The sequence below is a fragment of the Labrus bergylta genome, chromosome 14, assembly GCF_963930695.1.
Source record: "Labrus bergylta chromosome 14, fLabBer1.1, whole genome shotgun sequence".
Classification (NCBI taxonomy): domain Eukaryota; kingdom Metazoa; phylum Chordata; class Actinopteri; order Labriformes; family Labridae; genus Labrus; species Labrus bergylta.
In genome coordinates, this window is record NC_089208.1 from 21,992,035 (window position 1) to 22,007,747 (window position 15,713).

The 15,713-nt window shown below is 46.6% G+C and overlaps 1 protein-coding gene across 4 annotated transcripts in view; it reads left to right on the plus strand.

Moving 5' to 3' along the window:
• Positions 1-15,713, plus strand: part of specc1 (sperm antigen with calponin homology and coiled-coil domains 1) — a 78,394-nt gene that overhangs the window by 18,591 nt on the left and 44,090 nt on the right. The window contains exon 1 of one of the 4 annotated variants that reach the window (XM_020649937.3): positions 6,421-7,930. The exons of the other annotated variants lie outside the window; for them this stretch is intronic. Within the exon in view, the coding sequence (XP_020505593.2) occupies positions 7,891-7,930 (40 nt within the window). The 5' untranslated portion in view covers positions 6,421-7,890. Of the gene's footprint in view, positions 1-6,420; positions 7,931-15,713 lie in introns of those variants that run through there. 4 annotated transcript variants of the gene reach the window in all.

Sequence of the window (15,713 nt, forward strand, 5' to 3'; positions counted from 1 at the left end):
TCATAATAAATTCATCTCTCCTCACGCTCTTCTTCTGGCCTAGTTTTGTTTGCCAGTTTCTGGGAGCCAACCAGCGTTGAGGACACGACTGTTGTTCTTGGGCATAGAAGCATCTTAAAAATAGGCCAGAGAGTGAAGCGGCATCACTTCAGCTGTTGCTACCATTTGCATCATCTAGTAGAGAAATACGTTTGTCATTGATGTGCGGCTCGATCTGCGTTCCAGCTGAACTCGACAGGATGTTTGCAGACTGAAGAAGCAGATTGATCACTCAGCGGGGTTTTGTTTCCCTCTTAAAGCATCTTAGATTCTTTTAACAGCATTTAAAGAATTAAAGTCTGGATTTCCCCTTTAGGCGTACCGTATTGTTCTGCACCTGGGCCGGGACTCTGCACCAGTGAACATGGTGACGTATGACAGGAGACAAGGAATGGACATGTCAAACAGGTCTCAGAAATTAAGTGAATCATCAGGTGGAAAATCAAATGTGACGCTTGAAATTGCTGTGATGGTTAAGCATGCATGAAGGAGGTGACGATCAGTCTGTCGCTCTCTGCTGTGACCCGACCCTGCAGATGAAATATCCACACGGGAGAAATGCCACGGTTTGAATTCAGATCGGGGTGATGATCTGTGGTATTTAAAAACTGATTGATGTCGAGAGGCGAGAAGCGTTTGCAGTTATCGACGTGACAGTGAAGTGAAATCTCTGTGTTTGCAGCACGTTTCCTTCGTTTGTCTCGGACTTTAACATTTTGTTTCTGAATAGTTGTTCCCTAATCTAAGTCGTTTTAACCGTTTCAGGTCTGTTGCGCTTCTCGCTCACCATGACCACCATGACCTTTGTCTCTGTAAAAGACTTTAAACTGTTCTCAAGTATGAAGAATAAAGATTATGCAACAATTCTCAATATAATATTGAACCGCTCGGTACGCCGTCCACAGTTCAATACAGGCTTGTGAATTGTGTTTTTTAAAATGGTTTCGCAAACAACGAGCTTCCATGCTTATTATTTCTCACTGTTTGTGACTGTGAGTCCACGCGCTGGGATACGTCCATAAAATGCAGTATGTGAACAAATGTGTGATCCGCAGTTTGACAAATATGCCCTGATGTCATTCAGATTCAGGAAAGTCTGGATCAGAACAGTCTCTATCACGTACTGTTTCCCACAACGCAAAGCACCAAACCACACAAAGATACCACCAGTTATCTTTGTTGATTCTTTAAATCATGAAAATCTAAATGAATCTCTCGTCAGCTTTTTTCAGACTGTAAGTGGACGCTACACTGTAGCATCATTTAAAGTCAGCTGGCCTGATGTTTACTTCCTCATTCCAAGCGGAAACCAGCTTAGCCGGGCTGCGGAATAACCACCTACTGGCGGTCACACTACAACGTAGTATGTAGTATGTAGTATGTAGTATGTAGTATACAGTAAACACTACAGACTAGGTTTGATAGCAGTATTTGGTTTAGAAGAACAGCCCTTGAAGACGTTTCACCTCTCTCTGACTCTCATGTGGTCGTCCTTGATAATTAGCATGCTAATGAGCCACAGAGGCCGATATGTCTCCGTCCTAACGTTAGTTTAGAACAGAAGAAGCATTTCAGAGGAGGAGAGCTGAAATGTCTGAAAGTCCCGCTATCTTTGCATCAAGCCTCGTTATCAAACGCAGACTTCATGATTTTATATGACAGATCGAAAGGATACAGCACTGTCAGTTTGTTCCAATATTGTGCAAGGCTTAGAGAAGCGTTCAACCAACACAAGTTCACACACACACACACACACACACACACACACACACACACACACACACACACACACATGCATGCAGAGGATTGGCTTAAAGGGTCAGCTGACCCCACCCTCGCCTGCCCTCACAGCATGATGTGCTAATGAGTGAAAACTGTTATCTTTGTTAATGGAGTCTCGTCTCGATCCCCCTTCAGCGTCAGACAATGGGTTAAATCCCCGCCTCGTCCTGCTGACTTATTCAACAGACTTCATCAATAATTGAGTCAAGCTTTCAGGAGGAGTCCCTGTGGAGTGTGCAAGGAGGAGAGAGAGAAGGAGAGACGATGGTCGTGCTCTATAAATAAAACGCCGGTCGAGGGCGTTACTTTACAAACCTTCACCCTCCATCCCTCCCGTGCTTTTACCCTGATGGTTAATGTCTGGGACGAGGAGAGGTGAGCTGAACGTCTCCTTGCTGACTCTCCGCTGAAGGATACTTCCTGTTTCGGGCACTTAAAGAGCCCCGGTCACTTTGCTTCAGCATTTTGCAACCACATTAATTCTGTTTGTTGGGAGTCATTCACATATTTAGCATAGTTCACAAAGTGATTCAGACGTGTTAATGTAGTGGCAGCTCACGGAGCCTGAAGTGAAGATGATGGGAACGGGAAACTCTTTTCTTTTTTTTATATTTTACTTATTAAATTCTGTTTTGCACTCTGTTATTGAACGACATGCACAGAGTAGGCCCAGAAACACACGTGTGGACATGCATTAGTGGAGAGATGTCAGAGTGAGGTGTGGGGGGGGGGGGGGGGGGGGGCTGCTACATAGGGTGAGATTGAGCAAGGGTACCTCGGCAGTACTCAGGAGGTGACCTGGCACCCCTCCAGCAACCGGTTGACTGCAGGGCGTTACTTTACAAACCTTCACCCTCCAGCCCTCCCGACCAAACCCCTTCCATAGTTTGGTCTGGACCGGGACTTGAACTAGTGACTCTCCGATTCCCAACAGTCCCCACAGACTGAGCTACTGCCGCCCTTCCTAAAGAGGCACGGTGAGCCCACAACTTTCTAACACCAAAAACCCAAGATACTTTTTTCCAACCTACGCTGACTCCAGTGACATCACTTAAGGCAGTGGTTCACTTTGTTCAGCTGCTTCTTTAAGACTTTATACCGCTTTTCTTTACTGATGCGTTAGTCCTCGACTCTGCTGCTCACATCATCTCCAGAAGGCCCTCCGTTAATCACATCACTCCCGCACTCTCAGGTCTTCTTCCTCCATTCAACTCACTGCACCACCATGGGGTCCAGAGCCTTCAGTCGCTCTGCCCCACTCACCCCACACATCCGTAATACTGACTGTCTCTCCATTTTTTAGTCTCATCTCTAAACACATCTTTTTAAACTGGCATATTCAGTCTGATCATTCTTCCTCCGGTCTCATGAATCCTCTACACAATGATTTCCTACATCAATCAATCATTATTTTTTATCACCAATTCATAACAAGTGTTATCTCAAGACACTTTACTAAAGAGCATATGGGATAATATGCAGGAAGGATTTCTCCTTTGCATTCCTCACATTCCTGTTGTCCACACTTCCTCTCCTGAATGAGGACAGCGGTGGTTGTGGGGACGACACAGTCCGATGGCGGCGGCTGGGCGTCAGGGACTTCAGGTTGTATTACTTCCTGTAAATGTGTTTTGTTTTATCTATGTGTTGTTACTTTGTTTTTTTATCTTGGCTTTGTAAGGCGCCTTTAAATAAAATATATTGTTATTATTTTTATTATGAACTCGTTATTTCTCTTGAGAGACGTGTGCAAAACTTTCAGTTCATGAATCTCAATGAAGAGAACATGATGACCATCACCAGGAAGCAGCAAGCGCTCTAACGGTGTCACTTACTACTTCAGTAGGACGACGTCTCACCTCACTCTACAGTCTACTTCCTGTATTGTGTCAAGGTTACTTTCAAGGTCGCTGCTCGGCACCAAACACAGGTCAGGCTTCTCGTGAACCTCCTGCCTCTGCTGTTTGAAAGGTTTGCAGCAAGTGAGTGATGATGATGAGGTTCCTCTCAGAGTTTTTGCCGTGTGGGAGGTTTTTCTTACCCCAACAGATTCATTATTATTAATCAGCTTCTAGCCTGTATCACTTCCTCATCGCCGGCAGCAGAGACAAAAGATGGATGTGTGATGCGAGTGTCGGTTGATGTTGGTTAACAGTGACAGTAAATAATAAGGAGAGAGAGAGAGAGAGAGAGAGAGAGCGAGAGAGAGAGCGAGAGAGAGGGACTATATGTACGCCTCAGTGTGTCAGTTTGACTTTTCACAGCTCAGACGGCACAGTCCAGACAACAGGAACATGTGGTCCCAGCAGGCCCCCGTCTCTGCCTGTGTGAGTGTTTGTTTGTGTGTGTTAGTGTGTGTGTGTGTGTGTGTGTGTGTGTGTGTGTCTGTGTGTGTGTGTGTGTGTGTGTGTGTGTGTGTGTGGCTGTGAGTGTGTGTGTGTGGCTGTGAGTGTGTGTGTGTGTGTGTGGCTGCAGGAGAGAAAGGTATATGGTCCTTCAGCTCCATATATCCGTCAAATCAGATTAGTCAGACCCGCCCTAGTCCATCGAGACGCCTTAGACTGCATGAGCACTCAACCGTGACAGAAGCACACGGACACGAGCAGCACGTGCAGATGGAAACAAATATGCATTAAAAAAATGACCTACACATTTATGTTTGATGTGGCCCATATAGCTCCGAGTCTTAATGTGCACTACAGTTCATTTAAAATGATCATTCATCGACCACGTGTTATAAATGCAGCGTGAGAAAGCAGCCGTCTCACCACAGAGCGTCTACAGGCCACCACTGTACCAACACGTCAGCTCAAACATAAAAACATTCTCAACATGTTTCAGGTTTGTTGGTCAGAGTTTTGGCATCAAGGTTGAAATTCCTCTCTTGGAAAGCTTCTGACTCCTGCAAGTCCCCTAAAAATTCATGAGGGGGGCGAAAAGAGGAAAACGAATACTGACACGTTCTTATCTACGAGTCTATTTTAAGGTCTGCTTCCTGCAAACCTTCTGACCTCCATCAGTCAGAAGAGAGCAGGGACTTATAATCTACAGCCCCAGGACATTTATTTATAATGTTTAGGGGCGGAGTCAGTAGAAATGTTGGTAAACATTCAAACTGTCCCCTCCTCCTGGGCTCATCGCCCTCAGAAGCTCCGCCCCTTGCAGGACGTAGTGTGTATGTTTACTGCTTGTAGCTACACTGCAAGCTAACGCACGCTAGCACAAGCTAACAGCCGGTGTTTGTCACCTGCCTGTCCAACAGGAAACAAACCAACTCCACGTCCACGGGTAAAAGACAACACAAGGTTCACCCTCGTTTTAGAACGGGCTTTATCCACTTGGTGTTTCTCCTCACTCTGATTATATTTTCTCTTCTTTGCTGCTACGTCCACGTCTGTCATATTCACCAGTTTGAATCTCGTCCAATCACTGAATTGTATCCACTCCTAAACTCACCTGCTGCGCTGTCATTGGCTGGAGGAAACACACCAGCTCCACCCAGTAACGTCCCGAGTCAACCAGAACAAAGCAGAACAGTAAAATCCAGTGAGAGGACAGAGTCTCTGCAGACACAGTCACCACCACACATGTATGGAGGCCCAGAAGGGACGATGGAGCAGCTTCACTTTAGGAGAAGTCTGTGTTTTATTTTGAAGGAAGAAGCTGCTGGCTCCATCTTTAATATATTTGTAATGCTGCTCGTTGTCTGTCAGAAACTCTGTTCATTGTGCTGCTGCCTGTCTGGACCAGAGAGGTTTTGAATCTTAACAAGGTTCTCCTGGTTAAACAAAGACTAAATAATATAAAAAAAGGGTCTTCCAGATCCTGAAGGAGGCCTGTTGGGGTCACAGAGATGGACGTCCTGTGGTGAGGAGAACATTCTTAGCTGGATTAGAGGCATGTTTGTTTATGTGCTGCTCCGAGGAGACGAGCAGAGGGGAGAACATTGTGAAAGCGACAGAAAGTGAAGTTTCAGTTATGCAACATTCATGAGAACTGAAACAAAGCTGTGTAGTTTTATTGCATGAAAGAGATGAATATGCAGCCTGCAGTGGGCAGAGTGGTGCAACAAACTAGACCTCCCTCACAGCGACCGGACAGTCTTTGAAAGGATTTTTGAAGAGAACTGCAACCTCGATTTAAAATGTCTGCTGTATGTTTAATTTTTAAATATTTGGATTTGCACGATTCTTCTTCTTCTCAGCTGTGAATAGGAAAGACTTAGACTTAAGCTTATGTAACAACAAAACTCATCCTACTAAAAATATCAGAGCTCATGTGTGTCAAGTCTGGCTTTGAAAATGGACGATGCAGTGAGAGTCACTCTTAAAGGTCACATATCCTCCTCTTCTTCAACCAGTTTAAAGAAGTCTTAGAGCTCCTCAAAACATGTGTGTGAAGTGTCTTGTTCTAAATCCACTCTGATCCTGTATTTGATCATGCCTATAAACCCCTCTATTTCAGCCCTGCTCAGAACAGGCTGTTTCTGTGTCTGTACCTTTGAATGTAAATGAGCTGTGTCTGACCACGCCCCCTCTCTGGAAGGGCTCGGGTGTCTCATGTTCCTCGCTCCATGTTCTATTGTTTACGGTGAGAAGGCAGACTCAGAGGGCAGAACAAACACCTAGCTGTGGGAGTGTCACCCACCTGAGGGAGGGGCTACTGCCCTTTGTGATGTCATGAAGGGAAAATCTATAGCTATAGCCTCTGTACATGGGGCGCTCGCAGAAACCACTAGGCTATCTGTGCCTCTCTCTTGAAGAGGAGATTCCTGGAGCGCTGGAGTCTAGCACCCACCAGAAAAGTCAGACACGTAGAACGTTTTTAAATTACACATTATTTTTACTCTGCGCTTTCAAAACTGTGCATCATGTGTAGCCGATTTTTAAAACATATTAAAAACGTATTCAGAAAAGTTTTGTCGTTCTCCTTGTGGGGAGTGGGTGGACGGCGATGTAGCACCCTCTGTTGACCAGCCGTCACTGGTATCATTCTTAATTTTTGTGACTGTTGCCGCTCCTGCCATTTTAGATGTTAAATACGTTTGTATTCGGTGTGAATGGGAAAGAAAAAAGAACGCTAGCTGCACAGAACGCCACCAAAAGTATACACATGTAGTCGTGTTTCGCGCCCTTGTGGGTGCACTGTACACGGCCGGGGTTCCCACTTTCTCCTTCCTTTGAAGACTTTAGTTGGCATTTTAGATTTTGCACGTTTGTAGAAGCACAGGAGACTTTGTGTGAGGTCTCTCTTAGCGAGACTAAAGACGAGAGCGGCACTGTCATCCTCTGCCAAAAATACAAATAGTGCCTTTCCTTTCTTCCTGCTCCGCTTTCCTTCCCTTTCCCTCCACCCACTCTCTCCCTCTCTCTCTCTCTCTCTCTCTCTCTCTTTCTCTCTCTCTCTCTCTCTCCCTCTCCCTCTCCCTCTCTCTCTTTATCTCTCTCTCCCTCTCTCTCTCTCTCGCTCTACATTTTAGTACCAGTAAGAGGGATGGTTCACACTATTGTTCAGCTAGGTTTGGTGAGAGTAAACTGGTTAGCAGGAGTGGGAGGAGGTGTGCGTGTGTGTGTGTGTGTGTGTGTGTGTGTGTGTGTGTGTGTGGTGTGTGTGGCCAGGGAAGCCACGCCTCCTCTGAGCTGATTCCAGTCATCAGAGGAATAATGAAGTGCACACAGCGCTGCCCGCCCGCCTGCCAGTGTGACATACTGTCACCGTTGTGGAGGACACGCGCTCTCACACACATTTACACACACACACACACACACACACACACACACACTTGCACAGATTTGTATAGGAGTAGGGAAAAGCAGAGGAGCAGAAGGAGGGAACCAGACGTCTCTGATGGTGTCTTCTCTGTGTGACTGACCGGAGCTGCTCGTGGCTGCTGAGCAGAGACAACAATCACGACACTCTCTTACACACACACACACACACACACACACACACACACACACACACACACACACACACACACACACACACACCTCTCCCCCGCAGCCACGGATTCTTGGATTAGTCCGCCCCGGTGTGGAGAGTGGGAGTCGCGGAGCAGAGCAGTCCAACATGGGGAACCAGGCGGGGAGGCAAGAAGAAACAGAGCCAGGTCTGCTTTTGTTTTCTTGTGTGTTTGTCTCAGCATCACTCGTCCCATCGTTTCTCCGTCCGCCTTTCAAGAGAGACGTATGTTTGTTTAATTCAATAGCTAATCTCCTGTCATGTCTGTGTGAGTAAATCTCAGACATGACGAGTCCTGACTAATGAGGACTGACAAAGATCCACGCCAACAGAGTGCCTGCTGAGTAAAATGCCCTGGAGTTAGAGAAGCTGTTTAGACGGGTTTGAGAGAAGCTCCCTGCTTCGCTCTCCTGTTTTTAGTTATGACTCCGTGTGTTGTGTGTCTCTGTTCTACCCGTCCAGGTCTCAGTGTGTACAGTGTGTACAGTGTGTGTGTGTTTGCACCTGTGTGTGTGTGTGTGTGTGTGTGGAGTCAGGTGAGGGAAAGTGCTGAGTGAGATCGCTCTGACAGGAAGCGTGAGGGAAGCTGCCAGAGGAGTATGATGGTATCATCATTTGCCTCACGCTCACATCCCTCCGCTGCCTCCAGCTCTCTGCGCCTCCGTCAGATTTCCATTTCAAAGACCCTCTGAAGTGCATGCAGCAGCAACTTCACGCTCATCCAGAGACGACCCAGCCCGTCCTTATCTGTGTAACCTCATTTCTTAAACAAAACCAGCATTTGCATCTCGGACGCAGCGTATCCTCGTATTGGTACATGAAGAGCTTTATCGTGTTTTTTAAGCTCTTTTGCAGGAATATCTCGCTGTTTCCATCGCTGCATAATTTAAGGATTAACAGACCCGGGGCCGGCGGCTCTCTGGGGCTAAAAAGACAGACACGCTCAAACACACAGGAGTTTATTTTAATCTGAAGTGTCTCCTCATAGCAACAGCACGTGGTCATGATGCAGCACAAACACACAAAACGCTTTGTCATGGTTGACCTTTGTTTACTTTGGTCACTCCGTTTGTTTTATTTTGTTTTTTACTTCCTCATATTTCACTGTTTTATTTTGAAGTCCTTCTCTTGTTTTACGTCCTTCCTTTTCCACGATTGCCCCTCACCAGTTTCACCAGTGTCTCGTTTGTCGCTCCTGCTCTATTCAGTGTGTGCGTGTGCGTTACCTTCTCTGTCAGGAGTAGGCGGGTATGTTTTTAAAAAAGAGGTTTTCCTCCTCCGTTTATAAACAATCCTGTCATCCACACACGCTCAGTTCTCAAATAATCTTCATCAACATGAAATTGGATAAACTGTCACAGCTGTCATGAGCATGCCAAGTCAAAGTATCCCACCTTGTCCAAAGCGATGTTGGCGGCGGGGTTTTTGTGGTGGAAGTGTCGTATGAAGCAGCAGTGACCTCTGTCGTTCCAATCAGGCGTCTCTGCTCGTCAACATAGTGGGAGAGTAACTGTGTGTTTATGTGTGAGCGTGTAGAAAGTCCAGTTAGCATCATTAGCACCAGCGCTAGTTTGGTTACGTCTGCCATCGCTCTAACAGCGTCGCACAATGATGTCACACGGAGGAGAAACCGGCGCACAGCGTGACATTCCTGACTCTTCCGTGTTTTCCTCCCCATGTGCCTCTCAGGGATTAGTTTTTTCCGTTTTTGTTGGACTCCTAGAAGAAAGCTGTATTTAGTTTGAGTTGTTTTGGTTTGTGTGACACAGATTTGGTGTGAATGGTAACAAGCTGCTGCATGCTGAGAAACATCACTCCTACGTTTCCTCTGCATGCGTGCACTCAGACACGGTCCGAATCAAACGACTGGAGAGGCTCAGCTTCCCTTCTTCATCCTCACACATTACTCTCCTCTTACTAATAAACATAGAGCTTCTTGTTGATGAGTTTGACTGTCGGTACAGACAGCTATGGGCGGGGAACGCCAGCGTGTACGGTGAGAAATGAATCAGTGAAATGTTTGCTCAGCCAAAGAGAGAAAGCGCCTCTTACAGTCCTCCTGCGTTTAATCACTCATGTTCTTGTGGCTGTGAAAAGTATTTAAACTCAAACACGACTCCGTGGTCCTCGCTCCTCAGCCTCGCTCCTACAGGAAGCTCCATTAGGAAATGAGCAATCAGCTGATTGATTGAGCTGCTATTCTTCTAAATCCTCTCGTATGAACCTCTATATTTAATGAGAATCGATCATGGAATGCTGTGATATTTTATCAAGTTATAGATCTAAGAGCACCAAGACTCACGAGGGAAGGGCCCTTTAATCTTCTGTCGACATGGTGTTTCAAATCTTCATCTCTAAATGGAAACATGGGTCCAATATTTCTGATGCTTTAGTGAGCAGGGACACAGACAGTGAAAGTGTCTCCACATGATCTTAGCACGGAGTAGGTGAAACGAGGAGCTGAGGCTCAGCAGACGTTGGTCTACAAACGTTTCCACACACGCGCTCCTGAAGATCTCAGGACAGACGGCCTGCTCACATGTGCACCTCACAGCAGGAGACGCTCCCTGTCGGACTGGAGGGGTCGGGGGGGGGGGGGGTGAAGCAGCTTCACTAGGTGCACAATGATGATAATAAAAAACAGAATCCTCAAAGACGCTTAACAAACAACAACAAAGAAGAAGAAATGTCAGAAAAGGAGGATGAGAACAGAGTTTACAGTGGTTGTAGGCGATGGAAAGGAGGTGAGTCTTTAGGGATTTCTTGAAGGTGGAGAGTGAGGTGGGGGGGGGGGGTCTCTGATGGTTTTTGGGAGTGAGTTCCAGAGGCTGGGAGAGGCAATGGAGATGGCCTTGTTTGTGTCGGAGGAGCTCAGACAGGTTGTGGAGGGATTTGTAGTTGAGGAGTTTGAAGTGGATACGCTGCAGGATGGGGGGGGGGGGGGGGGGGGAGCAGTGGAGTTTATTAAGGATGGGGGTGATGTGGTCACAGGTGCAGGAGTGTGAGAAGGCGAGCTGCAGGATTATGGATATATTATTTTATAGTTTCTTGAGTGTTCGGACGATGAACTGTCGCAGTAGTCCAGTCTGGGTGAGTGAGGGTCTCAGCAGCTGGAAAGGAGAGGGAAGGACGAAGGCGGGCAACGACCACACTGTTTGTTCCGTTAGCTCGATGTTAACATCATGACCACCACACGCTCGCTCACTGGACGTTTTCTGCTGGGTTCATACATCGGCTAACCCCGTCTTCACATGAAACATTTTAACTCGGGGTGAAAGATTCGTCTACATTCAGCTCACCACAAACATTCAGGAACGTTTTGTATCTTTGCTAAAACCCTTTAGGAAAGGTGTGAAGGTGAGAGACTCCTTCAGACGAGCCTGAAGCCGTTATCTCTGAAATGTTAAGCTGTGGAGGAAGCTGTCTGCTGCAGTGATAAGGAGACTGTGCAGCGAGCCCTCCAGGAGAGCAGCCAAGAGCCGAGTCTGCGGTCAGCACGCTGTCAGCTGCTGATGAATAGTCACTGAGATATTGTCCAATAACAGCGGGGCTATTTTCGGAGCTGCGACTCAGTCAGATGTACCCGTTGGGCCAGGAATCTAAAGGAAGCAGAATCATGTTTGTTCAATGAGGTCAAAAAAAGAAAAAGCAAATATCTTGACTCGCACATGGTCAAAAAAGGATATTTCACACATGAGAGGTTTGATCAGGATGCTGGGAAGGCGGGGTTACGTGTGGACACGGTGCCAAACACTAAAACAGTGGTGGAGGATTTTAATGTAGCAGAGCGGGTGTTGTCACTGGAACAACATTGTTCTTCGTTCACACTCAGCTCACCAGCAGCACGCTGAAAGAGTTTTATTTTTATTCTTTTCTGCTCAGACATCCATCACTAAGTACCTCGAGTCTCAACAGCGTTTGCATAATTACATGTGGATTAAAATGGCCGTCGCCACAGATGTTCTCGCCTCTTCTTAGTGTGGTCGTCAAGACCAAGACATAACGTTAGCCATAGAGAGCAGAGAGCTCCGAGACGAGACCAGGACATTTAGGGTTTGAGACCAAGACAAGACCAGCACCATGAATATCTCTGAAAAATCCTCATCTTGTGTGCAGGGGCCGTGTCACTCACTACGATCCATAACACCGTGAAGGTTGCGGCCGTAACCGGGGGATAACAATCAAACTACAAGTGAATTTATTTGTTCTTTTAGAAAGGCCCATTTGCCTTCTAATCACAGCGATGACGAGGAAAAGTAGCCGATCAGTTGTGGTCTTGACCTTAAAATCCGGAATCTGCCCAGTCTGAGACTGAGACCTTCAAAAGTGGTCTCAAGATTTGGACTACTCCAACACGACCTCTTCTACCTGATGGAGCTCCTGCCTCAGCTGTGTGAGAGTGAACACAGACTGCTTCAGTTCAGAGAAAGACAAAAAATGCCTTCTTGATCTCTGATTGGTTGATCAGGTTCGGTGACCTCACTTAACCCAGGACACAGCTTCTCCAAACATCAGCATTAGCAGAAAAGAGTGACAGAGAGCAGGGATTCAACATGAGGAAGCAAGCTGGGGCACGGAGAGGAAGTCACAGCAGTCACACTTTCCATGGCAGCTAGCGGTTTGTACAGTAAACACACGAGCCTTTAAACTCAGCGTTCTGTTTGCAGAAGGAGGCGTGTGCTCAGATGTCCTGTGATAGTGTCAAATGGAAGAACGGCCCTGTCATCAGAGCCCGCAGGTCTGACATCACTAAGATCAGTAACTGAACAACTAGAGGAGTGTGTCTGAATCTGACACACTTTGTTTGTTTCAGTGCACGCTGAGCTGAACTTTCTGTCAGCAGCTGGCTGTGTTTCTAAATGTGTAGGTCATGCTGTTGTTGAGAGATCAAAACATCACTCTTTACGTCAGTTGGGGAACAGGGTGTGTCGTGTTGTTGCTAATGAGTCTTTGACGGCGTTCACAAACTTCCTGATATTTCCAGTCTAAGCGTCATATGTGAACACAACCAGCTGAATGTTTCTCTCTTCACCCGGAGTTTCTCCTCCAGCCTCCTCGTATTTATTCTGCAGAAAGTCAGAGTGATCTGATGTGAGAACTCAGCAGGATATAATCAGGAGAATTCACCTGGAGCGAGTGGGAGGGGGTGGTGATGTTTATTCCCTGTGATCACTGCACGACCATAGACTGTCTGCACGCCACCTCTACCATCTCTGTGCTCTAATGAACCTGCTGCATTATGTTTCCTGTTCTCCAGTATGTTCTTCTCCACTCTTTAGTTCACATTGTGATTCTGTTCAACTACATGTAGCATTGATAGAAAGACACATATTCTCATTATAGCGTCTTATAGAGGATTACTTCCTGTGTCATTCTTTCTCCATCATGTCTTATCTCAGCAGACCCCCCCCCCCCCCCTCCTGTCTGACAGGAATAGTCTCCCACTGTGAGGTGCATGTGTGAACAACCAGGTCAGGAGGATTTCAGGGGCGCTCCTCCTGAAATGATCTAGAGGAGTCCAGTCCTTTTTAGAAATTTTGTGAAATTTTACATCAATGTCGACTAACATTTAATTGTACTTAAAAACATACAAATGTATTAACGCCCTTTTTGAACTGAGTCTGTTGTGCTTTCAGCCGTGGTCTGTTCAGAGAGAGACCCAGTTAGAGATTAAGGTCTGCCTTTTTTTTTGGTCCTTTTTCTAATCCTTGCTGCGTAATCTTTCAATACATTCTGTATTTTAATATGTTTTATTCGGCCGATTCAGGACAAAAAGAAATCACTCAAAGCTTCAAACATCTTGTGACATTTATTCTGAAGGTTTAAAAGAGGGCTTTACAATACTCATCATAACCTGTAACCATCACACACCCTGATCCTGTAAACATGCAATCATGTCAAATGCTGTATTATTATTATCATTATTCCCTCGGTGAGTTCTCCATGTGGAGTTTTAAGAAATCACTCTCAGCTGGTCGACTCTCTCTCTCTCAGCTGGTCGACTCTCTCTCTCAGCTGGTCGACTCTCTCTCTCTCAGCTGGTCGACTCTCTCTCTCTCAGCTGGTCGACTCTCTCTCTCAGCTGGTCGACTCTCTCTCTCTCTCAGCTGGTCGACTCTCTCTCTCAGCTGGTCGACTCTCTCTCTCTCAGCTGGTCGACTCTCTCTCTCAGCTGGTCGACTCTCTCTCTCTCTCAGCTGGCTGGCTCTTGCTCTCGGTCCCTGCTGTTAGATCTCTCTCTGTAGGTTATTGGCTACACACGTATCGTACAGCAGAGAGGACCCACATAAGGAGGTCGTGTTAAAAGTCCTGGCAGGCAGGCCGGTCCAAATGATTCAAGGACCCAGGCCAGCTGGTCCTCTGTGGTTTGTCATGCTGATCCTTCATGTAGAGCTGGGTGGTGTATCAGGTTTTTATGACGTATCGATATATCTTCAGACGAGGTATAGCGTAAGACAATATTGTTATATTTATATCGATGCTGACAGCTCGAAAAAAAAAAGGTTGTTTTATTTTGCTAAGTTACTCCTCCAGCTCAGGTGCAAAGACTGTTTGTAAGCTTTCAGAAAATCTCTGAAGCTTGATGATATACTGTAGTGGATCTGATTTACACACACACACACACACACACACACACACACACACACACACACACACACACACACACACACACACACACACACACACACACACACACACACACACACACACACACACACACACACACACACTGATCCCCTTGCAGTGTGTTGCTGTTCAAAACAGTACAGTTGCCTCTGTGGTTTGAAAAGCAGGCTTGAGATCAGCTTGATGTGACATTTCAATGGAAATATCTTTATTACAAAGGCAGGTATAAATCGAGGGAGAATAGCTGGATTAGTGAAGGTGCATACCATCCTCTACAGGCGGTGCTGTGGTGAATGTCCGTGGCACGTTGATGTGAAGCAGCTCAGCGTCTGCCTAATCTCTGCTCCGTCACTGTGGCCGTCATGGAGCTTCTGTTCTGAATGTCTTCCGATCCAGTAAGAGGAAAGGAATGCTTGTGAGTCTGTGGGGCGCCTGTTGACCTATTCCATGACCCGTCAGATGGACAACAGGAAGGCCAGAAACACTGACCCAACGTGTCTATCTCTCCTCTCCACTTCCACCTTACTGTAAATCTGCCCGCCACATTTCCTGGACGGGGAAGACGGAGGACTGGCAGCAAGAGATTTCCATTCAGAGTGACGAGGGCCGGTGCGTCATTTGAGCTGCCAACTCTCTGACCCCCTCACCACCTGCAGACATGAATTCATTCAGCCTCCTCTCCAGTGACCCCTCTGTTCTGTTAATTGGAGACACTGTGCACTTTGCTCACTGTGTACTCTGTCACCTCTCGGCTGGCACGCTGGCAGGATGGCTGCAGTTAACTGGCTGCTGCTGGACCGAGTCCAGCCACACGACTCTGGCTGGGATCTGAAAGCTTATCTTCATTAGAGAGAAAGAAGACGGCACAATGGCTCACTGTGGTCGAGGAGCGGGCTTGCCATGAAATAACTGGATGCCTTTGGGTGACTGGAAGTCAATCAGCTGAATTAATTTAAATAATTAGATCACAACACATTCATAAGTCCAGTCTGAGGGAGGGTCTGCCCCCAAGTCTGTTCTTTAAACTACTGTTGAAACCAAGCCCCCAGGAAGTGCGATGACCGTTGAAGCCAGTTTTACATCGTGGCTGAAGCTGGTATTGCAGAGTCACGTCATGCCATTGGACCCAGAAGGACTTTCCCCCATAGGCTTACGTCAGGAAAGAGACGTCTAAAAATGAATGGATAATTTCTTTCATGTACATCAACTTCCTGATATGAACGTTCAAAAAAATCTTTTAAATCTATGGGAGCAGTAACGCTGAAGAAGACTTTTTTTTTTTGCTTTATGCACCACTGAGCTGC